The sequence below is a fragment of the Sitodiplosis mosellana genome, unplaced genomic scaffold, assembly GCF_009176505.1.
Source record: "Sitodiplosis mosellana isolate CC-2019 unplaced genomic scaffold, AAFC_SMos_1.0 Smas_scaffold_6226, whole genome shotgun sequence".
NCBI lineage: Eukaryota > Metazoa > Arthropoda > Insecta > Diptera > Cecidomyiidae > Sitodiplosis > Sitodiplosis mosellana.
In genome coordinates, this window is record NW_022601467.1 from 18,728,774 (window position 1) to 18,756,016 (window position 27,243).

Below are 27,243 nucleotides of genomic sequence, written 5' to 3' on the forward strand. Positions count from 1 at the left end.
AAAAAAAGCGCCATGGATTTTCTTCTACTCTCGTTCTATTCATATACGAAATAAAATCGGAGCAAATACACACGCACAATTGTTATAATCTTAAATCGACATAAAGCCGAAACATCGATTTGATTTTTAGTATTCTGTAAAGCTACCAAATAGAAGTCAAATAAATTGGAAAAAGGGCCGAGGATAGTTCGTTGTGTGTACACATTGACTAAGCAAATAAAGGCCACACACACACAGGCAGTGAGCTGCTATGAGGCAATTCGACGGTACACACAAACAAACAAGCCGATGCTACAACACACACACACAACAATAAAAAAGAATCGAAGAGGAATCAACACGAAAAACGCCAGATTCATTTGATAAGTCTAAAACAATGTTAGGTAGTTTAGTGTTATGTTTATGCAGCATCACCGTAATCGTTCACCAGCCAGTCTCTGTTCTAGTAGTCGTTGTTTCGATTATTGCCCCAATAGAGGTTTCCAACCGAACCGTTGGCAAAATTCAGTAACAACAATCGGACGAAAGGAGCGCAGAGAATGAGGGAAAGAAAGAGAGAACGAGTGAAAAAAGAGCGAAAAGTTTGAGGGAATGTGTCGCTGTCGTACATAGATAAAGAAAATCAAATCAAGTGGCTACTGCCACACATTCACTATGTTCAGGTTTCAGGTATCAAATGGAAAAGGGACGATCGAATCCGAAGACAGAATGAGAATGAGAGAGAGAGAGAGAGAGATTGAGAGAACGAATGGAAGAGAAGAAAAAATGGGAACAAATCCAAAAACAAACTGAACTAACATTCGAACACGTTAAGCCTTCAGAAATTGCCTTCAAAATGCCTGACGCTTTTCTCAATCTTTTTTGTACGTACTTCTTTTCTTCGTCTTTTGCTTCTGCTTCCATTTCCGCCGCAATCGAACCAAATGGCAATCGAACGAACGAACGAAAAAAAATATATAAAAAAGAACTTAAGCGAAAAGATGAAGTCGATGTTTTTCATCGATGTACTTTCATTTGTGTTGGTGTATGTGTGTGTGTGCGCTGTGCGCTTTGGTTGAATGTTTAGCGAAAATCGTCAATTTTCCATAAGCTTGAGATCTTCAACGGCACCTCATTCTACAAAGTGACTTTCGAACAATTTCATAAAACATCGTCCCATAAATTATATGCACTCAAAAGGAATATTGTGTCTTCGAGAAAAACGTAAAGTACAACTGTATGTGCGCTTTTCTCTCTCTCTCTCTCCCACGGAACAAATGGCTTTGGAAAAATGCCACTCCGAAGAAAAAAATAGTTTATTCCTTTCCGAAAAAAATTATTTTGTCAAATTAAATGAAGATCTCAGCAATATACCGAAAGAGAAACCTTTGTACGTGCGAGCATGAAATGCGCTTCATTGGAATGTAAGCAGATTTCGTTTGTAGAAAAAAAAGGTAAATTTTGTTCCGAAAAGAAAAGTTACGAAATTGAAGCATGCTCATTCGGTTCACGGTTTCATTTGAGCGGTTGGTTTGAAAAAAAGGTTGATCATAACTCTGTTCTGTTATCTTCGGTGTGTGTGTGTTTTTCTTCCATCTTCGTCTATTCCTCTTTCTGTTCACACTTCACATAACCAATGTCGAAATATTCCGCTACATTAGATTTGTGAGGCGAGGAAATCATAGAGTGCGCGTTTTATCATTACAATGAACGCAAAACGAGTCTTTGATGGTATAATATCTTGTGTTTGTGCCTGTGTGCGTGTGCATGTGGATGTGACCAAATAAATTCTGAAATATAATGCAAACGAATCAAGCATGAAAGCAACTTTTTTTTACGATGAAACTCTGTCAGTTTTGTCATTGATTTGATTATACGTTTTGTATCTAGTGAGATTACACAAAAGAATAGGCATATACTTTCTCCAAAATCATCGTTGATTCCATTTTTTGTTGTCGGCTTTTCGTTTTTTGTTCGTTTTTCTTTCATTTTCATGCAATATTGCGAATAGAGAGAGCGAGAGAGTGAGAGAGAGAGCGTGAGTAAAATCCTAGTAAAAGTAAAATTGCTGTATTCGCAACGAAAAATACTCAGCGTCAATTGCTGACAAATGGTGACAATGTAGACAAGCGTAAAGAAGACGTGTGCCATAAGTAAATGTGAGATTGGAATTACACATAAGGCTAAAACTGCGATGAACGAAGAAAGAATGGAAGAAAAGAAAATTCGCCGAATTCTTGAATATCGATACAATATTTCCATCAAATTCAAACTAGCGAATGAGAAAGCTTTGTGTGTGTATCTCTTGTTGAATGAACGCGCGCGCGCGTACACACACACAGGAATAAAATAGTCACGGGCTGAATTAAACAGCACTTTATGTCGAAAAGTAATCTGCTATTTTCGAGAATTTCAAGATGAGAACACGGCACATAAAACGCTCCACGCTATATTTTCGGGATGCTTTTGTGCCAAGATTTTTATTGTTAGACATATTCATATATTCAGTTGGACGACAAAAATGACAAAGTGTAAATCCTGCGAGAATATGTGTCACAAACATGAATTCGCTTCAACAGCCTTCCCTCGTTGTCGTGAATGAGCGCTCCCCATCATCAGATGACAGCAGAGGAATAGGCAAAACTCAGCAGCGGCAGCAGAAGTATCAAAAGCAGATGAAGGAGAAAAAACTTCGCATATCAAATTCAGTGGAGGTAAGATGAGAATAAACACTTGCCAACTGTACGACTGAATTTTTGCCAGTTTCCTTTCGTAATTTTTCCTCTCTCTCTCTCTCTCTCTCTCTCTCTCTCTCTCTCTCGCACACACTTCTCACTTTTGTGTGTGTGTTTGTGTGTATATGTCTCACTGACTTTCTTTATGTCATTCAAAACGGTTTTACTTTCGCTTTTGGACGGGCCTTAAATGACATGAACTTATTCAGAACCGAATGCTCAGCAAAAAAAAAGTTTTCAATTAGTTTCAAGCGTATTTGCTGTTGATTGTGGCAATTTGTTAGTTTGTTATATGCCAGAGCGAAACATTAACTTTTTCCCTCTACGCTCACTACCTTTTTGACTTTGGTAATCGTTAACGTTGCGTGTTTCAATATATACCTTAACCAACCAACCCACCTCACCGCCCGTCCTGCAATGGCAGATGAAAAAAATGCTGAGACTTTTTCATTCTTGGCGGCTGTCTTCTATTTATACGTAATTAGTTCGGCTCTCGCAATTTTGGTGTAGAGTAAGTGCGGCGTTTTTGTGTGTTTGTATTTATGTGTGTATGCTGCCAAACGGTTTACATTCAAAAGGAAAAGTTTTATGTCATTAGGCGCCAACAAACGCACAAACACACCGTTTACGACTTTTCAAACGTAATACAGAAAACTCGCTCTCTTCGCACGAATCAAATTATAAAAACGAAACGAAAAAGGGAAATCGCGTCAAATGCGTATCTTCACTCACTTCACTTTCATTAGCCACATTATTGTTGTTTCGGTTGTTTAAGCTCGGTTTCAGCCACACGCACACACACACACACACACACACACTCTACCGCTTCATTGGTTATTCATTTTGTCATTAGCCGTGTCGATGCGTGGGTATGCATTTTTCAAACGGCCACACATGCTACTGCCTGTATTAGTCAGGCCGATTGTTGTGATCGAAGCTTGCCTCAAACTTTTGTCAATTAACTAACTCAATAAGTTATTTCAGTTAGCTGTCTACCGACCGAAAGAGACACGACGAGGGAGCAAACGAGACAGAGAACGAGAAATTATGGCCAAGCGTATAATCGGAAATAAGGGCAACTCGAATGAGTAAATGAAGTTCAAAACGGTCGGTGTTCAAATTGTGTTTTATCAAGTGAGAGGCACCAGGGGGACAGTGAAAATACGATGGTATTTCGAGCAGCCGATGTATTGCATCGAATCATATGTGGAATATGAGGTTTTCGATGAGCAAAGTCTATAAATCAATCTTGAAAACTATGAGGCACTAGCAAACCACTTTATCCGAACTTCACTTACGAGGAAAATCGATAAAATGCGTTCGGAAAATGTATGTGCGTGTGTCTGTGCATTCACAGTCGTAAATGTAAAACGCTCCTAATGCTCTTTTCGGCAAAGTCATATTTTCACCCCAGTGAGTGTTCGGCATGAGGTGGTGGGAGGCAAACTTCAACGATAATTCCGTGTAACGAAAGCGATGCGAGAGATAACGTTCACAAGAGTAAAAGATAAATAGAATGAAGGTGCGTTTAGTTTTTGCCATTCGGCTACGTGCACAATGAATTCGCATATCTTTTGCGGACTGAGTGTGAGAGCGAGTGCTGTACGGTAGTATGTTAGCAAGAACATACGCACACCCAAAATCAGCTGGCCCGAATCATTCTCTATTCTCTCGCTCGATATCTCGTTATGTACGAGAGAAGCAAAAAAAAAAATAAAATTCTCAGCAAGAGAAAAACTGCTTTTACCCGGCATTCTACTGCTACTTCAGATCATATTATCTATCTATCCTTTGCATCCGAAAAAGATAAATAGTGACAGAATGGAATGTGTGATATAAATTATTCGTAGTAATACCATTTGATGCCTTATAAAATATGCAATTATCTTGTCACTCAAAATTGATATTAACAACTAGCTGGAAGATGAAAACGAAGTATTTGCTCAGCTACATGCATGAACGACACAAACGATGATCAACAATAAAAAATGAGAGCACAGCGAACGGTACACGATAGAGAGCGAAAAATAGAAGAGGGTGAGATGGAATTTCGACGGAAAGAGGCAGCAAAAAAAACTTCAGTAGAACGAAACAACCAGCCGAAACGTATCTAATGTAAATAAATACATATTACATGGCAGTGGCAGTGAACATTGAATCCATCCGTCTATTTGGTGGCTGTTTACAAAGTTTTGCATCGACAAGACGTTTCTGTTATTTTGTCCCCTCAACCGAACAATCTACACGAAAAGTGTCAGGCAAAACTTAGTGGTGGTCTCTGTGCCATTTTTTTTCTTTCGTTTCTCTCTCTTATCATTTCGGACATTTGCATTAGTGATGATCGGTTGTTTGAATACAATTTTGGAATTGATCCAATACGAACACAAAATTTGAAAGCAAAAGTGTCCATTCATTTCGACATTTCATTCGTCGAACCGTACAATTGTCAGACACCCGCTACTATCACATAGTATCAATTTCATTTTGGATCACTAAAACGATATTTGTCGTTTCATTTCACATGCGATAATATCGCCCCGGTAATTTTATTCGAATGAAAAGTTTCCCACTAACAGAATCGAACAACAGAGAAAAAAGAACCAAGCAACGAAGAGGGCGAACAAAAATGGAAGAATCAACAAAATAAATATAAGTTTACGGATGCATTTCATTCGTATTTATTGGAGGCGACGAAAACATCACCAAAACATAACGCAAAACACAAACCAAATACATATTGAAGAAGAAAACAACAAACAACATCCAATTTATGCATAGGCTTTTCGATGTTTTCCACTCTTTGCATGGAAAAAGTTGAAAAAAACAACAACAACTCAAAAATGTAGAGTGAGAGGAAAATGGTAGGAGAACAAACATTGTGTGCTGTTCGAATAGATAGCTTGGATGGTACACACAAGTCTATTCAGCCAGTCAATTCAAATATCTCTCGCAAACATAGTACACATCCGAATTTTTAATAGTTTATTGAATGATATTTTTTTGGACGAGCGAGGGAGGGAAAAAAAACTTCCCAAATGTGTCACGGTGAACGAGGAGTGGTGTGCGCGTAACTTTTTTTCTTCATACGAAGCGAAAAATGCCACATTGAATATTTCACAGTTATTTGAGTTGAGCCCATGTGAATTTGTATGCATATTTAGTACTTTTCAGCATAATTCACTTACAAAACGACAGCATATAGCTTCTCTCGTTCTATTATATGTGCGTATATCGGCCATACACACAGTATGCATGTATTTTATACATGAAATAGATAAAAATAGCTTTTTTTGGAAGAATCAGAAGGAAAAAGAAGAAGAAGAAGAGCGGAAAGCACCGAAGAACAAATCCGATCGAAAGACAACCGAAAGAATGAAAAAAAGCGTGTAAGAAGTGTGTTTTATGCATACACATCTATATGCGAATAAGAGTGATGTGTGTGTATGTGCTTTGAGTGTGTAACTGTCGGAGGAGCAACTACGACAAATGGAATGGCCAATGTACGAAAAATTTGCGTGCGGAGCCGAGAAAGGAAGAAAGCAAGAGGGATTGTGAAGAAGTTAACAAAAGCAAAGATTTGCCATCTATAAATTTTATATCTGCTCAGTTTTTTGATTCTCTAGCGAATAAACAGAGATTTTGTTCTTTTGTGGGATTGTTGTCTGTTGTTCTTCTCTCCATCGTTTCTATCTGCTGTTAATAGGCAGGCAAATTTTTTTTTTCCTTTTTCGGCCGTATAAATAAATAGACTGAAAGCATTTTCGGAAAACTGGCATTGGCAAAACAGCGGCAGTAATAGCAGCAGCAGCGAACATTTGGAAATTCGGTTCGAAAAGATTTTCATAGTTTGAACATGGGGCAAACACATACACATAGCAGAAAAGTAGGAGGAGGGCGAAATAAGATGAGGCACATTTGCGACCAAGTAAACGTCTGCCGAAAAAACAACAACAACAGAAACGTGAAGAGTGAGTAAAATTCTTTCTAAGAGGACTTGCTTGAATAAATGCCGAAAAAAACACAACCTATTTTTGGATTAGGGCTACCGTTGAACTGAAAATACTCAATGTCATTTATATGGAATGTGTTGTCAGTTCGATGGGAGCTTTAAGTGTAGTAATTTAAAAATAGGCCCGATCACTGTTGCTTAAGCAAACTTTATTGTGTCACACATTTCTTCTAATCCGTGTTAAATGCACTTGATTTGATAGCAAAGCGAAAAATTAAAAATGTCCTCCAATCAACCAATGAACGTCTGTCCGCCGTCATCGGCATCCCATTACATTGTCTCTATATGTATGTACATAATATAGAGACTTAGATTTGTGGAAACAAGAAAAGAATAAAAGAAAACACAACAATGTTCGCAGTTCAATGCAAGAAAGAATAAAAACGAAGCAGAAGTAAAAGCAGAGAAGGAGAAAAAGTGACAAATATATACATATAAATAAAATTCCAAACGATGTTAGGAAAAATGTCTAACAAATTCAAATGTATTCTATTCGAGCATTAAGCATTTCCAACATCACTCCGCCGAGTCGAATAGACACATGTAATTTATATATGCATGCATATCTGCTGTTGGACCAGTACAACAACCGGCTGAGATAGAGATAAGGCGCGCGCGGCAGAAATAGAGAGAGAGAGAAAATCATTGTAAGCCAGTGCTGAGAATACAGCACACGGTGCGAAGGAAATATATAATAACATTTCCATTACATGCATAATACATTTCATTTGAATAGAATATTCGTTGGGCGAGGGCACGGGGAACGAAACGGAAGGCAAGGCGACGACAACATTGCCTGAGAATGTATATATGTGAATGAGAATAAGTGTGAAAAAAACAAGCTTTCGCTAAAACCGAAACGAATATCCAAAATTATAAAACGCACTCAGAAATTTTGCACATACTCTACCCAAATACAACACTGTAAAATATTCTAATATCCGCGAGCACGAACATGAGCGGATTAGATTTTTCTACGATTCAATGCCACTCTTCTTCGGCACATATTCATGAGGTGGATGGTGATGGCGCTTTCGCTACTGTTGCCGTGATTCGTTCAAACGTGTAATGAAAACAATTTTCTATTTCTGCCAAAATGCTTTAGCACGAGACGCACATGAGCATAACGGAATGTCGGAAATTTGGCGAAAATTGTCACCTTACTGAATTAAGTGTAATCTAAATATATGACGTTCCATATATAAAAATTTATATATATTATACGAAAAAGTGTCATAAAACAAATCTCAGATCGTACACACTCACTCACTCACTCACTCACTCACTCACACACAAACACACCAACCAACACAAGCACATGTACGCTCTCTATGCTATATATGTGGAAGAAGAGAGCGACATGCCATTAGACGGCCTTTGGATTCATAGCACATTCGTGTAGTTTATAACCAATTTAGGCTTAACGCGTTTCTACTAAAAGACTGCCATAGTAAAAACACATATAGCAATCGAGCGAGCGAGTAAACGAACGAACGAACGAATGAACGAGAGAAAGGGCACGATGGTAACGTGGCCGTTATTCTCGATGTGCATAAAAACCATTCATAAAATCCAAAGAAAAATGACGATTTCCAACGAAATAGCAAGCCAACGACTCTCAGCTCACCAATTCTGAATGTGGAAAGACGAGCGGGTGACGTACTTGCATTTGCATTAGATACACAAACACAATCGCATACACACTCAAGCTAAAATCGAATTAAACGGAAAGAATATTCGATGTCATAAATAGTATTTACTGAACACAAACTCCCTCCTCCCTCCATCCACCTCATACACTATCACCGTAATTGGAAGCTATGAAAGTTCAACTGACAAATATTGGAATAACTCGGCAAAAGTAAAGTCGATATATAGAATATAACGTTTCATGGAATTCATATCATGTTAATGTCATCGAAAAGAATACAATCACATATTCCGAGTGATATTACTTTAGGTCCTTTATGTGTATTGTGTCCGCTTCAAAGCACACAATTATCGCTTGAATTATTCAAAAGCATTAATGCGTGTTGTTTTTAAAATCTTCAAAATGGCTTTTAGATTATTCCCTTGGTTGAATTTATGCAAAAGTTAACCATTTAACCAACTGCGATGATAGGAAAATACACATTTGTGGTTTCCTCCACACCCCAACGTTTATTTATAAATGCGGCTACTTATTGAGAAATGTTTAATAAATAAAATAAAGTTTAAGCGACTTAAGAAAATATATTTCCAATTGTCATGAATTTTCAACTTTTCTGTTCAAAAAAAAAAAATGCTGTTTGATACAAAGACAAGTATGGCTCTGAATTCGAAATGCAATCAAACGACCCGAACGTGACGTCGATAGAATCAAGTGTTTATTTTAATTTTATAGATTAGTCAAATGGGTTGTGGCTGTACTGTTTTACTTTCTTCTTCTTTTATTAAGTCAATTGTATAGAGTTCCATCGATCGATTTTCCAATCGCCCATCAGTGTTACTTGATATTGAAGACATTCTGAATGAGGCAATAGATTTCAAATTCGTTTCGAGCTCCGTTATGTGCTGTCAATATTTAGTTGTGACAATGATTGAAACGTTTCCATTGGACAGTGCACTGCATAAAATATGAAATGATGGCAGCTCTAACATCAAAATCATGGATTGTCCAATGTTCATTCGAAATAGAAAAAAAAGAAGAGAGAAGCTAATAGACAGACGAGTACAATGACTACAAAATCGAATGCGAATCAAGATATGTATGGAAGGAGAGGAGGAAGAATAAAAAAAACATTTCCACCAACGCATGAAACAACAAACCCAAACAGTCAAATAAAACCTTCGAATCGAATTGAATAGAGTCCGACGGCGGACCAATATTTCAGATGGCTTAAAATGGACTTTAGTATAATAGCAAACAATCAAAAGTACTTATTCTACCGTGTAAGGGATCGCTGGATAGCGTAAGTGTTTGCGATTAGAGATAAACAGATAGAACGTATAACAGAACAGATGAACGAAAGCCACAGCATTCACACAGCAGTAGCAGCAACAACAAAAAACCGAGATGGTACAGTTGCGTAAATAAAAATAAAAATAAAGGTGAAGTCTCAGCGCGCCCGGTTAGAAGCATCGAATGAGAGAGAGAGAGAGAGAAAAAAAAACAGCAGATAACACACAGGCAGTAAGATAAATGGAAATGAAAGAAATATGTGGGAAAATGAGAATGTATGTGCGAGAGATAGAGGGGGAGAGATGGCAGGACCAGAACGAGAAAACAAGTCGAGGGAAAATCCGAGCAGATGATTCGAAACGCTGAATGTAACGAAGGAAAACGGCCAAAGAATTAAGAAGAATCGATTTAAGTCAGTGGCAGCGATAACAATGCCATCACAATGATGCGTCCTCGTTCCGAACTCACTCTGTATGTATGTATGTACATATTGTATGTCGTGTGACAAAAGTAAAGCGAAATAAAAAATGTATTACACTTCATCATTAAAGATTCACTTGTTTCATTCGAAATTCACTGAAGCTGGTGGAGTTTTCTTTTTTTTTTGCCTCATTATAAGCATATAAAATTTGTATACACCACATCGAGATTTGTGTAATATTTTCCGTATACAATTTCGTTTTTCGCTCGTCGTTGTGTGCTCTTCTTTCTCGCTCGCTCGTTTTTTTTTCTCGAATGTTGTGTGTGCGCGCCCGTGTCGCCTTCCATTATGCTTGTTCGAGAAGAGATAAGAAGAAAAATCCACTTCAACAATTGGAAGGAGAATGAAAGAAAGGAATAAAAGAGAAAACGTGCAATACGTTTCACGCGAATCGTTCCTCAAACTTCGTACACCTACGTTCGCATGCATGTTTATTAAATTATCATACTAAGCATAGGTCGATGGTATTATTAGTATTGTGGTTGTTGCCTTTCTCCGGTCTGTTTCTTTCTTACCTTCTCTCCATCATTCTCTATCACTCTCACTCTCACTCTCTCACTCTCTCTCTCTCTCTCTCTCTCTCTCTCTTTCTCTCGGTTTCTGTGTTTGCGCTTCGCTCGTGTAACGAGGGTTCGAAGTTCAGTGTGATTTTCGTTTCGCATTCGATGCGAACAATAAGCATCGGCAACATAATGCAACACATACATTTTCTTTTTCTTTTCGTATCATATATTTATATTTTCGTTTCCATTCGCTTTTTGCTTCTTTTTGGCTTCTTCACCGAAAGAAACGCGCTGCTCTTGTGTCGTGTGTATGGCTATGATTATTCTATTTTGGTTCTCCAGAGAGAGCATAAAAATGAACAAATCGCTGTTCAAGACAGTGAATTTAAAAGTACATTAAATGTAATGGAAACGACACTCACAATTTATAAAATCGACTTAAAATAATGATATTTCTTTTTCAACCCAAAATATGGCTAATCATTGTGCTTTATGAGAGATTTTCACGTTTTTACGATTTCCTTTCTCTTCGTGTGTGTGTGTGTGTGTGTGTGTGCGCGTGTGTGTGTATGTGTGTCTATTTTTTGCAATATTTCTTTTTCAATATCGTTTTAACATTGTGGTTTTTGGATCATTTCCATGTTTATATCTAGATGTATATTATTATTTTATATAGAACATATAGACAAATGAAGACATCAAAACCATTTGTGCGCGCCTCTCACCCCACACTACTCGATTTGTATTTATTTATAATTCAAAAATAAATAGATTAATCCGCAGATAATGTTCAATTATTCCGTTTGGACTAAGTCCAAACCGCACGTAAATCGTAGTAGCGACGACACGGTCACTGCCACATTCGTTCATTCAGTATAATAATTCATTTTCCATTTCCATACCGGTTGACGCTCTGTATGGCCGACTTAGAGTTTGAATTATTTGCTATTCGGATATTATTTTACCGCCTTTTTTTCTGTGTTCCATTTTGATTATTTTCATATTGCTTCTGGTATCGGTTATTTCTGTTGTCGTTGTTGTTGTTGTATTTTTTTTTCACTTTTGTGATTGTCATTGGTTAATATTAATTTATCATAGTTATAAAAAAAATGGCAGCATGCATACACAGCATAAAATACACATTCGTTCTCTCCTCGTCCGGTGAATGTATAATAAAAAGTGACGACGAGATGTGATAAAGTAAATGAAAAAAAAACACACAACAACACCAACAACGACAACGGAATAGACGGAGAGAGAGAGAGAACGACCAATTTTCGTATGGGAAAGAGAATGGAATGAAAATGTCGGTGTAATGCTTGTAATGGAAAAATGTCACCGGTCATCATTATATATGTTGGCAATTTAGTATTTTTCGTTTTGTTTCGTTGGCGTTTTCGGCATTTGTGTGTTTGTCTTGCACACAATTTATATCAAGTATAGAGACCCATTTTGCTATGTACATATGTATGTGTAATGTGTGTATAGCAGCAGATACGAATGGAGTCATCACAATTTGTATTAATTTGGTCCTTTCTTTCTATTGCTTTAAACAAATAAGCCTTTGTGGTACACGCTTTGCTATTGTTACCGTTCCGACATTCACATTTGTCCCCGTTTGCAAGTGTGTGTGTGTGTGTGTGTGTGTGTGTGTGTGTGTGTGTATATGCGTTTTGTGTGTAATTTTTTATTTTCATGTTCGGCTGACCAACTAACCAACCGACCGACCAACGAAAAAAAAAGGTTTCTTCGTACTTTGAATGAGTATCATGGGAAATAATTGAATTAACTTAATTAGTGTAATGGTGGGGATAACGCTAGATTGATTAGGTATATGGAGTAACATTTCAGACTGATATTATTATATTCGTATTTTGTTCTTTGCGCGCGGCTTCGTTGTTGTTATCCATCTATTTGTTATTGGTTTTTATCTAAATTGGCCGATGGTAGTGTTGCCTGCCGTTGGCGCTGTGTCACTCGCCAACTCGCCGAAACGCCACCGATTGTCTGTTTGAGTTGCCTCCGCGCGCACTCCGCTACACTCTTTTCGCTCGCCGCTCATAATTACTCCATTTTATGATGGCGATAAAAAAAATAAACAATTATAACTTGGGTCCCAATTTTGTGCCGAACAATGACACAAACGACGACGACAACGCAACCAATACACACACACACAGAGAGAGAGAGAGAGAAAGAGAGAGAGAGAGAGAGAGAGAACGAGTGCCGAGTGAATTTATTGACCTTATATTGGCCAATATACAGTTTGAATAAATTAGAAAGTGAAGGACAACGAGCGAAAAGAATGTAAAAGAAAAATAAAATAACGAATGCGGCGTCGACGTCGACGATGACGACGACGGTTGGTGACAACGAGCAATATTTTTCGACTGGTGTTTGTTGTGTGGCCCTCAATGGCCATCAATAATCGTGTTATTTTCTTATTGTCAGAAATGCTGACTCAGCATTAGCTGCCAAGCCCAATTTAAAGAAGCCCGTTTGATTAAGAGCTCAAGTATGGCATTAATACAGCTGAAGAGCAAAAACGACGGAACGCACCAACGCAAAAGGCAAATAAGAAAAAAAAGGAAACAACAACAAAAAAATATCAGCATAATAATGGGGCTAAATGAAGTGTATAGTTCATTTTCCTTTCATTTCCGCCTTTTTACTTTAATATTTGTGCTTCGGCTAAACATTGACAGCAAAATTAATAAAACTAATTCGACTCAAATTTCTATTAATATTCGACTCAATTAGGATATTGTGGTGAAGACAATGGATTTCAGTTTTTTTTTTTGTGCCAACATTTTCAAAGGTTTTTTTTCTCTCTTCTTTTGGATATTGTATCGTCGGAGCTTCGTATAAACATTGAAAATCCATTGAATGAGGATATTTTATTGAAGAGATGCGTAAACTTTATTGCTTTTTACACGCTTTACTTTAATGTGTTGGATAAAAAAAAACCAGCAATCACATCCGACAAAAACCATAAATTATGGAAATTATGGAAATCACAAGATTTTTGTCAAAAACCATATCAATTCAATGTACTGTAATTAGCATGACATGATATGAATGCTTCCATTTTGGTATTTAACATTTAACACGATATTCTCGCTTCGTACACGGCTGTTCAGACGTTTTGGATTCGGAAAATTTATTGGATCTACACGCGATGGTTGCTATCGACACTTGTATTTTAATGTATCCATTATCGACGGCGAATACGTTTTCCCTCACCACCGCATCTTGTCCTCCTTACCCTGGTCTCCCCCAATCCATCTCCATTTAATTGAAATGTGTAAAATAGTGAATAAAATATAATAATGATATTTTGGTGCCGTAAAAATATACTCATAAAATATGCATGACTACACAAACACACACAACAAAAGTATAGATAAATATTGATATTGTTAGCATGAAGTATGGATGGAAAAAAAAATGTGATAGATAATGGATCTCTAACAAAGTTGCCACAATAACATACATTATCATTAGTGAAACATTATTTTTTGTTCGTCTCAAAAAAAAAGTTTGAATCACAAAATGTGAGCCTTTTGATTTTTTTTTCTGTCCGACACACGTACATGGATCGAAAGAAAAAACTTTTATTGTTGTCATTCACGTGAACCGAAATGAATGTTTCTGAAATTTAAATGGACAGTAAAAATGATTATTTTGTAGCAACTCTAATCGCTCTTCTATTTTGAAGACTAGGATAGAGAGAGAGAGAGAGTGTGTGTGAAAGAGAGAGAAAATCGATATACACACCCCTGTGAACGTTTGTTCCGTGCTGTTTTATTTTTAACGAATACAAAAAAAAAATGAAATCTTAATGCTTTTTACTTGTACCAACCAATTTGTCTATTAATGGACTGGAATTCAAGTTTTACATGCTAAACTTCTGTTCAATTGTTGTTTTCCACACCGTTTGTACACAGTACAGTGTGTATGTAGTACATCATTTTAGATATGGTGATATATTTATACATAGCAACTTGTTTCTAATCATTAAACATTTTCAGACTGGCTGAGTGATATTTTTTTCTTGTTTCCTCTTTACATATTTCCCAGTTCATTGGATAGTCAAGTGGGGAGTTGTTGCAAAATGATATGCTCTTAATAGATGACATTTGATGGTGAATGGATAGAATAAGGTGTGATGAGCTAGAATGATTATATTGAAGAAAGCTGATAGCCAAGAGCAGTCAACGGTCTTTCGATAAGAACACGATTTATCTGCATTTTACTACTTTCAGTCTTTCTTCAATCGGCTAATCTTTGTTTCACTGTGTATTTTTTTTTCTCTTCTTCCACTGAATACAATATAAAACAAAAGCGGTGTACTCTTTCTTGGTCCCATTTCACTCATCGATCAACATTTTGTCTTGCACACGCATTACATTCCACAAAAATTCATCGCAATTAGTGATAAACGTTTACTTAAACCACCCACGTAATTTATGAATATGCACATACACAATACCTTCCGAATGGATTGTGCCTCATTTATTTTTCCAGTTTTTTTCTCTCCCTCTCTGCCTCTCCCTTCCTCTCTTTCCCTCCGCTGTGTGTCGTTTCGAGACATAAAATTAAAAATGTTGCGTGTGTTCAACTCTATCCCTCGCTCACTCTCTCTCTCTTACCCACTCGTATTCTCTGTTGGTTTTTTTCCTACACTCTCCATTTACCCCAGCACTCTATTGTTGTTCAATATGACACAATGGACGAAACAAAACATCCAACAAGCATTATAAGAAACATACAAATGAGAATGGTATAGTGTGACTATAGCTCGGGTGATGTGTCGGTTAAAATGTGACCAAAGTACTATAAATAATTCTGCATGTCTTATTTAAATGCTTCTTTGTTCTTTCCAGCTAATTTATTCGTTTTTGTGCGCATAAGGCTATTTCGTGCGTTTTTCTTCCTTTCATTCGTTCGTTCGTTTCATTTTGGCATTCATATAGTTTGTTGTTGTATTTGTCACCCCTGTGCCCGTAAATTCGTAAATTCGTTTTGGGTGCTTGTGACCAGAAAAACCGAAAGAAAAAAAAAGTAAATTTATTAGTATATTACATTGTTGGTTTCTATTGAAATCGCCAGTGTTTTTTTTCTGTTTCTGCGCATTTTTCGCGTTATTCATTTTTACAGCCTTTTGAACAGAGTGGGTTGGCTGCACACATACACTTGTGCCCAACCGAATACCACTTCAAAATCATTAGATATAGACGGCGGTAAGAAAAGTTTTTGAATCCATGTGATTATGGTTGTCTTGTGTGCGCGCTTACAAAAGCCCAACAACCGAGAGAAGAAGAAAAAACCAAGCGAAAAAGAAAACAATGGCAGCATGCCGTGAATTGAAGCACTCAAATCTTCTCCATGCATCTGCTTATAATGGTAACTGTTCACCCAGGGGTTCGATTTTACCAATAAATTATTTATAACCGTCAGAATATTTTATTTAAACAAAAATGAAATTTATTCTAGCATGATTAAATACGCAGCAGACAAACGGTGAGCTCTTTGGCTCTTTTTCGTGTACACTTATTTGCACTTTATGTTGTGTCTGCTGTGTTGTGTGTTCAATGTGCTCTTCATCTTCTACTACTACTTCTTCTTCAGCTTTGCCGTGGCAATCTTCTCGGTGCTGTAGTTATTATCGTCGTCTTCGTTGTTGTCGTCGTCGTCGTCGTTATGTTGGCTCTTCACTGATTTCATTTTGCTTGTTTGTTTTTGATGAATTAATAACATAATAACTTGAGCGAAAATCCTTACTAGCGTCAAACCGTTATCCAGGCATAAGTGGGCAATTTAGCACATGCACACTTGACGCGTTACGCTCTTGCGCTCTGTCTTTCTCTGCCTGCCTTCCCACTGCATATCACTATGATTAGGGCAGTAACAAATTACACTTTAATTGGTAAATGATAATCGCAATTTCACTGTATTATGAGCCGTCTGTCTAAATAGCCTTTAACATGCTCATTCAGCTATTGATCGAAATTACAAATTTTTTTTCTGTCCTGGATTTTCTCTCGGATTCGGTTATTGTTATTGTTTTCGATGCTGCTGCTGTTCTTCTTCCCGTCACTTTAGGGCGAATTTGAAAAATGATTGTGATAGAGAGCCGGAGAGAGCGAGACAAGGAAAAAAACCGACGAACCGTTTACATTAAAGACGAGCAATAAAAATGTTCGGAAAGTCATGAGCGCACAAGCGCCCCAGACAAAATAATTCCACAAATATATGATGCGATTACAGATTCGTTGGCTTTTGCACGAATAATCTGTGGTGTTGTCGTACAAATGTCCCGGATCAACAACAAAAATAACAGCACCACAAGCGTCGCCATGGCCGGCGTTATGTTCACTTTTTTCTGGCTCTTCTCTCGGCTCTGTGCACATTTTGATATGGACTATCTTTTACGATTTGCACTCTCGCTCGCTCTTTTTTTTCGTCCCTATTATGCCACCATATAGAATGCGGTTATAACCTCCCCCGTCCCTCATTCCGTATCGGTTGCGTTCACATTTTCATGCTCGCATGGCTTGGATACAATCAAATGCTTAGGAATATGTGAGTGTATGTGTGTGATGTACACCATCGCCATCACCGCCGTCGTCTCATCATAATCATCGAAAAACACTTCTCTCGTCCTCTCTGTGTGTGCTTACACTTATCGCCACAATAAAACGGTAAAACATTGAATTTTGGGTGAGTTGAGAGAGAGAGAGATAGAGAGAAGGCGCAAACACACACACACACACACCAAATACTCATCATATCGTTACTGTGGCTTTGGCTATTGTCGATGTGTTGTTGTTTTTCCTACCTATCATTCGGTGGATGTACGTTTTTTTCTCCCTTTCTTCCCACTGTGTGTTGAACCGCTCTACAATCGTTCTGATTATGATTGATGAGGTAAAATGAAAGTTTCATAATTTTTTATGCTACACCATATACCAGCTAAAACCGCACCCGGATCAAGTGCACATACAAATCAAATCGAAAAACACGCCAAGAGAGAGAGAGAGAGAGAGAGAGAGAGAGAGAGAAAGAGAGAGAGAGAGAGAATGAGAGAAAATGGATAGAAAAGACAGCCACACTTCGTCTTCATGATGATATAGACACATCCACCTACATAGTTACACAGTTATCGGCGGCCACACGAAGGAGATACAACTTATCGCAATCGAATAATATGCACATCCCGGTGTATATTTTCAAGAGCACGAGCGAAAGAAGCGAAGAAAAAAACAATAACATGTTCCCTTTGCATCTTCAGAAACAATACGAGAGCGAGAAATGTGTATTAATATTGATTGTTGGCCATCAGAGATTGCGAGAAGCCAAGTAAGGAAATGAGACAAATGAAAATAACGATGGAATTATCACGGGCTATAAATAAAAGCAAGTCGACGAACAGACTATGCGAATTGTTTTCAATTGGCGACACGAATAGTTACAGAACAGAAACCAATGCTTTACGGCAAATGTACGTCTTCAAGCTCTTCAATTTCTTCTTTCTTTGTTTTCATTCACTGTTAGAGATGTTTCAGTTTTGATGCAAGAGCATCATCACGTCACGTGAAAGAGCATTTCTGTGTTTTCGATGGGAAAAATTTTGTGTTGCAAATATGAATTTTCCTTTCCGTTTTCTCTCTATCGACGTGGCTCACTGCTGCCTATCCTTAGTGTTAGTGTAAGTGTGTGTGCGCGTGTATTTGTTTGTTCGTTTTGTGTGCGCTCGCCACAATGGCGGCATACTTTATGTAAAGTGTCATTCAAAAATCGTACAACAAGTAATCCTAGATGAATGAACCGAAGAAGTATACCGCACGCGTATTCTCTTCAACGGGAATTGATGTTAAGTTAACGATAGCACTTCTTGACCTGTCACGTCGTCTTCAAACCAATGACGGTGATTAGAGTTGAATATGCGAAAACAACACAAGAGGATATTTTGAGAGTGAACCTGCCCTTCGGATGAAAAGGAAAAAAAAGCAGACAGCAATGGCAGCAGCATCAGATGATGAAAAAAATGACGCTAATGTTCCATTACAACCAAATGACCCTAAAACTGTATGCCTTGCAAAATGCCGTTCGTTACATGAGTTCTTTTCTTTTGCACGCAGCGCATGGCTCTCAACCATGAAATGAATGTGTACGTAAGTGTGTTATGTCAAGATGATAACATGAGTGAGAGCGATGAACGTTGAGCGCACATTTTATGCCCGTATAATGACTTTTAATGCAATTCGGAAGCAAATAATTTGTTATTGTTAGAGAGTTTCAAGTGATGATGGGAGCGAGCAGCAAACAACGAAAAAAATACACACAAGCGAAATGTTTGAAAAGAAAATCTGTATCATGTGTACAGAGTGTACACTTCTTACTCCTAATTACGGCAGGCGAAACAACGGCGAATTATCTTTATAATTTAGAGAAAATTTAATGGCGGAAAAATGCCTAACAAAAATCAGTCACAATCCAGTAGTTGGATTTCAATACAACGACGACAACAACGACGACGACGACGACGATGATGATGATGATGATGATGATGTCGACGACGGGAACAACGAAAACACATTTCATTATTAATTTATGAACAAATGGAGTGAGTGGCATTCGCATGGTGCGGCAATTAGGTTAGGCTTTGGGCTTCAATTTTTGACATACATAAGGAACGCTTTTTCATTTTAAACGCTGAGTGATTTTTTTTTTTATTAAAAAAGCATTTTGGATTAGGTTCTGGACGCGCTTTGTTATATACGTGTGTTTTATATTTGGACCGAGAAAAAAAAGAGTGTGCGTATATTTTCGGTCCCGGTAACAATAAAGCACCCACACACTCATACTCTTTGTTGTACATGATGGCACATGCCTCCCATCACATGAGTCAGCTCACATACACACATACACTCGCACACAATTCAATGAAATATGTTTCAGGATTTCGTGATATTTCATTATCGGAAAATTTGGAGCATGTTAATCGTACACGAAGCAATGAGCTCGAGTAAATGTACTCATCACATTTTCCATTGAATCTCCAATACATGCGGCCCCACGCCCCATCCCTTCTCTCCTCACATATACAGTCGTAGCAGAAGCAGTAGCAGCAGCCGCACCGCACAAGACAATATATAGAAATAATTATACACATTCACAGAGACCGAAAGGCGGTATGCCCAACACCGATCAATATTAAACATTCAATAAAGATTTCCATTGTGCAACGCGAGTGTATCTCTCGCTCATGCATTTCGCTTCGCTCATTCGTTCGTTCTCGCTCTATCTTCTCATCGACATTCTATTCCGTCGTTTGTGAGATATCAGGCTCAATGTATTCGGCATACCCTCATATACAGAAATATTTGTGCCGAATTTCCTTCGTCTTCTCTTTTTCATCTCTTGGCATTCGCTGCTGCTGCTGCTGCTGCTGCTTCTGCTGCCGCTTTTCTTTTGTTATTTTGAAACGCTGTCATTCGCTGGCAGTTGTTATTATTGTTATTTTGTGTGGCCGTTGTTTGCTACTGTGTGTATGGCATGGCGGGCTGTTTACGAAATGTCGCTCTACATTTTCCCAACAACACAGTGCGTGTGTATATCACTTTCAAAACGCACAACTACAACGTTATGCCATTGAATGTTGGGAAATGCCAATGCCAATATCTTCCAAAAATTTCAACTTAGAAGGCTTTGCTAGGAAACTGATGTTGCCAAAACGCCGCACCGGCCAACATATATACACCAGAGAGATACCAAAAGCCGAACGACAGGCGACCGTAATTTTAATTCAAACAAAAAAGCAATTCGATCTTTTGATTTATCTTTTGAGAAGAATTAAACTTTGAAAATATGCTGTTGCCATTGGTGATTGCTCTAAATCTTTAATGGTGTTTTTTTCTTCTTCTTTTCATCTTGCCTAGGCCTATGCTGCTATCTTTGTTGCGTGGGTTTGTGTTTGTCTTGTTATCGGGGAGAGAGAGAGAGAGAGAGAGAGAGAGAGAGAGAGAGAGAGAGTTACAGAGAGCAAGAAAGAGCCGAATCCAAATTTTGCTCACACATATGTACGCATCGAAATATACTATACGTGCTGCTGACTGCTGAGTGCTGTTCGGATAAATACGAATGCTTGGAATTTCTTCATTTTCAAATATGTGCTCATGATGGCTTTGTGCAATTTTCTCAATTGGCCTCTTGGATAACTTTATCGATCACAAAGTTCACAAGCACAGCCATAAAACAGTGGCGGTCGAACAAAAGACGTAGCAGTAGAGAATCTAGTACATTTCACCACCGATGATGACAATAGACAGCACGAGCAACAATTACAGATGAAGATGAGGAAAAAAGGCGGCAGCAGCAGCAGCAGCAGAGAATGAAAATGACGAAAAAGCACTAAACACCGAAACTGAATATTTTTGGGTTTGTGGCTGTGTGTATCCTCGGATTCGTTCTAAATTCGGGCTATGCTGAGCTGAGCTCAAGTCTGAAAATACCCCTACTGGATCACCACAAAGAGACATACATACAATTTCGAAATGTAATGGTTTTTTCTGTGTCTCTTTTTCTCTTTTCGGTTGTCATTAACTACACAACGGTCGTCGTCGTTGTCGTTGTTGTAGCCGTAGTCGGCGAACGACCGAATCTCTTACAGACTCCTTCGCTCCTTCTGTGCTCACTCCTCATCCGCTGTTCGTAATTTTTTTCTTCACTTTTTACAATAAAATCAATTCTCCGGAGACATGACAAATACCAAACAAATTTACTTGATAAATTTAATAATCTATTAAAAGCATTGTCAAATCCCGTGTGAGTGGCTGTCGAGGTCAAATGAAGGTGACAATTTAATCATATCGCTTAACATGATTCGTACACATTTTACTTAATGGGCACAATGTCTCTGTCAACCAGCTATACGGGAGGTTATATGTACTTGAAAATCAATTCTTGGGTCTCACACACACACACACTCACTCGCTCTCTTAGTCTGTCAATATTTTTGCGTAAGCCGCTACAACACCGAAATCCGGTGCACGTTTTAACCCAAAATCAAGTTTCACATTCTTGATTCGCTACTGAAATTCACACTCATCAAAGTGCTTCGAGAAGGCATAGCCGTTTTCTCATTTGATTCTTACATATGATATATATCAAAATTCAAGTGTCATGTGTGCATAATAGACGATTATGTGAGAAGAAAATATATATGTATGTCGAAATTGCGAACACAATATGGCACAATGCTCGAACCATCAAATCCAAAAATGCTTGCCATTGTACGAATTATTGAGTTGATCAGACGAAATGTGTGTTTAGGTGTGTGTGTGTGTGTCTAGGAGTATTTCACTCGGCTTTCAATTCCTCTCCCTCGTCGTCTATCTTTGTCTCTGTTTTAATTTGAGCGTGCGAGCGGTTAAATATTTATGCGAAGGAATGAAACAATGAATTTACAGTGTTCGTGCACAAATATTTAGAGAAAGACGTAACAAAGTAAGATTCGCTCTCTCAACCGTTTTCAATCGTACATTTCGTTTGCATTTGATGTGATAGCATTTAATCTGCATTTAACCATCTCGGGGACCGACTCCCTTTACCCTTATACTTACACTTGCACTCAAAATCAACACACACACGCACACATAGTACAATGGATTGACTGTTAATTGAAACGGCTTTGAAAATCCGTAGAAAATTAGCTAAAAGCTCAAAATCGAGAATAAAAGATTCGAAATATGTATGTTTCAAGAGGCTCTTACTAGCTACAGTTACATAGTGGTATTATAGCGTTTTTCGACCTCATCGTCTTATTATTCCATCAATTTTCATTAAAATGCTTTTGAGCTCTCTCTCTTTCTCTTTATCTCTCTCCCACTCCGTCATTCTCCCGAACAGCCGAACGACTCTTCACCGCACGTACGCAACTCACACTAATCGAATATAGAGTATCGTCAAATATTATATATTAATGTAATATGTGTACCGTATATATATCCTCCCCGCACCTGGGCCATTTTCAATGACCACACACATTTGACAGCGAGCCGCTTCACTTCACCCAACTTGATTTAATAATTTTACAATCGAATTCTAATGATTGAACGATATTTATTATTCAAAAATTACTGGTCTACTTGTTGGTTGGCTTGGCATTTCACAACGCAACGCACACTCACTGTTTTCGTATTTACATGGCCATGTACACCATCAACGAATTTGTTCTGAATGAGCTTTGATGATTGATGAGAAAACTTTATCCGAACAAAAATCAAATTTTCACTAATATATGCGATAAAATGAATTGTGCCAATGTTCCACATATTTTAATGTGTTTATGGTTTTACTTCTTTTTTTATCCCAGTCGGTGGCTTATAACCATTTGGAATTGTTAATACGCGTGTGATGAATATTTAAAAAAAAAGCTTCATTGTCACATTCTAAATTACAGCCGAAATAATCTAAACACTAATCAACTATGTACAAGAGAGGAACCAGAAAAAAAAACAGAAGGAAGAAGAAATTTCAATAATTCGAAACATTTCAATCGTTTGCACGGTCAAGCTATATATGTATATGTGTATATATTTATTAACCACAAATGCCCTCGCAAAGCGCAGCTCAATTGAAATTTAATCGAATGTTTTTTTAACAGTTGTCGTTTTCATTTTATATTTGTGAATATGAAAAAAAGAAGAGGAAAAACCAAAACACACTTACAATCATATGCGGAAAGTCAACCTTCCCTTGACGAACAAGTTCTATCATATGAACCATATGGATTCTTTTTTCGGGTAAAAGTTTAAATAAATTTTCCACTTTCGGTCGATACAACGACTTCAAAAACTGTGCTCAGTTGGTTTTTGATTTGTAGAATCGTGCGTGACTCGCTTTCGTTTCTATTTAGTTTCTCTCTTCTTTTTTTTTCTTGTCGTATGTTATTTAGTTCAAAATTGTTTACAACACTTGTTTTACCATTTCGTGCACGAATAATGGGTTTAAATATTTTGTTGTTGTTGTCAAATCGAACGTAGAAGAAAAAAAAATTCACGACGTTTTTTTTTCTTCTTTCTTTCCGATAAACAAATTCTTTATTTTCAATTTGTTATTGTTTTCGCAAGGTTTATGTCTGAATTGTTTCGTCGAACTGCATATATATCATTCAAATATCAATACTGATTCATTTTTTTCATGTCACAAACGCACGTAAAGCACATGGATTTTTGAACTAAATAACGAAAATTATATCTTGTATCACAATAACGGCAAATTCAGTCCAGTCTCTTCCTTAATTTTTTTTATTTGTTCGGTAATTCTGTTCGAAATCAATGGTTAATCTTTTTTTTTCTTTCTTTCCTCAAAAATTGTTGTCGATTGCGTCGTTTAAATGGCGATATTCACTAAAAAAATTCAAAATAACAATGAAAATGAAATAAATTTTGAAAAAATGATTCGAATAAAAATCACAATGAACCAAAGAAAATGATGTCATTCAACTGCTGTTTTTCTTTTCTTTCTTCACGTATTGTCCGAAACGAGTCGAATAGTCTTGTTTTTATCTTTTGATAATTAACACTAATCAACGAACTGGGATACAAATTTATTCCGCTCGACATCAACACTTAGCATAATAACCGAATGTCCTTGTGAAAAAAAAGCGGAAAATCAACCAAAATAACAACCATATGGTTTGTAGAAAACAAAACCGTTCGCATTCAAGTCAAACGAAAAAGCGATTCGTGTAACATCATCTATTGCAACTGGAAATTCGTTTGCGCTGTGTTTCAACGACAGCCACGGCATGAGAACACGAACCCGAAAAATGAACGAACCGAAAAAAAATAAACACAAACGTAAAATAATGTGATAGAAAATGAGAAATTACACACTCGTATCGTTTTTTTTCAGTAATTTAATTTGTTCAAAAAAGGCGACTATGATAAAGAAAGAACAGATATATGTGATCAGCCATGTGAAAATCACCAAATGAGTCTCAGTCAATTTGATTTGTTCGCCGAGTGAAAAAGAGCAGAGTGTAGTGAGTGGTAGAGAAGCCAACAAAACCGGACCGCATCGATGCACAATCGCAAAACGGTTCGAAACTTTTTTCGAATTTTCAAACTTCAGTTACAAACTATGTGTATATACGTATGGAAAACACCGAGAGAAATGAGTTTTCGTGCAGTCCGTGCCACTCTGTTCACTTTTCAATATAGATTTCAACAGTTGTTTGTTCGTAAGTGTTCGCCACACCGAATATTATCTGTTGGAATTTTCGTTTTCATTCACACACACACACACTTTCAATGTTATTTTCGTTTTTAAATTATTAGGAACAGAAAATGAAAAAAATGAACAAGAATTTTTTTTTTCGAGCTGGAAATTTTGCTGGTTGATTTTCGGTTCGTTATAAATTTGTTTGGTTAGGATTTAAAAAAAAAAAAAAGAAAAGTAAAACAAAACTTGTCTCTTTTCGATGATAACTGCTTTAGCACATACCGATTGATCGAATGAACGAACAAACGAGCGGAAAAATGACAGACAATGTGGATATGAAATGATTAATTCAAAATGATTTTTGTGTTTGCTGTTAAATAAATCGTGTGTCTCCCATTGTTCGGGGCGGCCCGTGCGTAATTGAGGAAAACAGAAAAAAAATAAAACTTGCTTTGATTTCGTTGAAAAAAAAACAGAAAAAAAACAAATATCTTTTTTTTTCGGAATGATAGAGAGATTATGTGGATGTACGTGGTAAGCGTGTAAATATAACAAACAACAAATATACAATAAATATGTAATAAAGGACTGTGTGTGTCGACTTAACTACACAAAACTCAATCGCAGACTAACAATATGAAAAATATCACGTCGTAATAAAACACATACAACCGTTCGCCCCGTTGCCTGTCGCCATTGCCGTCACTCGTTTTCATCGTGTGTTCATGTGTTCATTGCACAATGAGCATTTCATATTTTCCACAGCAAGTGGTGGAAAAGCGTTTTCATGCTGTATCAGTGGAAATCAACGCGCGCGAGAACGTGTATACGTACGCACCGTACGACAATGATGAGGAAGAGCGGCAGCAGCGACGACGACAGCGGCGGCAGCGGTTTATATCCCAGACACACAGAAAGAAAATAGATGAGAAGCACACACTTTGTTTCCTTACTCGCTCGCACCCACTCGCTTATTCTCAGGCTCAATGTGTTGTTTTTTTTCGGTGTATTGGACTCTCGGCACAACTGCGGTGTGCAAGAGGCAAACCGAGGCAAGGCAAGGCAAGGCAAGGCAAGGCAGAAACGAGATGGAAAGTACGGCCGAAATGAGAAGCTTGGATCCATCCTCTGTCCGTGCCGGATGCGTCCGAGGGTGATGAGCCTGACAAAAGTACCGCAGTTTGTGAAAGCGTGTGCCGAATACATGTCAATACACAATATCGACAAATCGAATCGACGACTTGTACACAGCTGTCGTGTGCGTTTCTCATATAATCACATTCGATGTCGATCCAAAAGATGCGTATGCACGCTTCGAAATGTGTGTAAATTTTCCATGCGTAGATTCATCGGGATGGTCTCTTCTTAATGTTAATTCGGTGACAAGCGCTGATGCGTTTCCTCCACTAACACTCGGTCTGTGTGCGTGCGTACGTGCGTTTGTGTCTGTGTGTATTTCTTTGAATGTGTCTTCCGCACGATTTTATTGAATTCGCATGTTTATGTGTGCATGTTGCGAAGTTCTTTTCTTTATCGTTTCGAGAGTCAAGTTGTTATGACTTCACTCTCTCTCTCTCTCTCTCTCTCTCTCGCTCACCCACTATCATCTCTTCTTTTTCTCTCCCTTTCGGTTGTTGTTGTACATCCGACTTTGCGCCCCGTTTTCTGTCTCGGTCGCCGTCAATGTGTCAGTATCACACATTCGATGCATGGATGCGTGCGATGAATTGTGCGTATCTCTTTAAGGGATGGATGATGGTTGCGCGATAAGTGTACGTATCCTGTGCGTGTGCGATAAGTATGCGTACGTCAGCCCTACGCAATGTGAACGTGATTCGCTTGTTCGTGTCCCCCATTCATTCATTCACACGCACACCACACGCACACACGTTCGCATTTCAATGGTTTCTCTACAGACCAAATAATGATAACACTCCATACACACATCAACATGTTTGAGCATTTTAGATTTTTCTTTTTACGACGCAACACAGCACAGCAATGCTATGCCTTCGGAAAATGCCATGTGGAGTTTATGAGTACTCATTGGAACGCACAATGACTTTTTTCTTTACCTAATTCAGAGGGCTCTCTCGCTTTGCTCTCATTACTTTCACTTTTTATAATTGCCATTCCGATTCTCGTTGGCGAAAAAAAAACACAAACGACGCAGCAAATCCCATAAACTGGTGTAGTGTCAATGAACAACATAACAAGAATAAAAGAAAGAAGCTCAACACGAAAGATTCCGTCGGGAAAACGAACTCGTCGAAATGCACTGTGATAAATCACATGATGATTTAAATGTAAATTTTTGCCTTCTCTCTCTCTCTCTATCTCTCTCTTTCTCTCTTCCTCTAGCT

The 27,243-nt window shown here is 37.8% G+C and overlaps 1 protein-coding gene across 8 annotated transcripts in view; it reads right to left on the bottom strand.

Moving 5' to 3' along the window:
• The window catches only part of LOC129579316 (CUGBP Elav-like family member 4), a 337,351-nt gene that overhangs the window by 117,306 nt on the left and 192,802 nt on the right, over positions 1-27,243 (bottom strand). The window contains exons 1-2 of one of the 8 annotated variants that reach the window (XM_055469285.1): positions 25,449-25,510; positions 23,384-24,063 (exon numbers count right to left, since the gene is read on the bottom strand). The exons of 6 other annotated variants lie outside the window; for them this stretch is intronic. In XM_055469285.1, coding sequence (XP_055325260.1) covers positions 23,384-23,440 — 57 coding nt within the window. In that variant the 5' untranslated portion in view covers positions 23,441-24,063; positions 25,449-25,510. Of the gene's footprint in view, positions 1-23,383; positions 24,064-25,162; positions 25,511-27,243 lie in introns of those variants that run through there. One more of the 8 variants, XM_055469284.1, reaches the window with a different exon arrangement.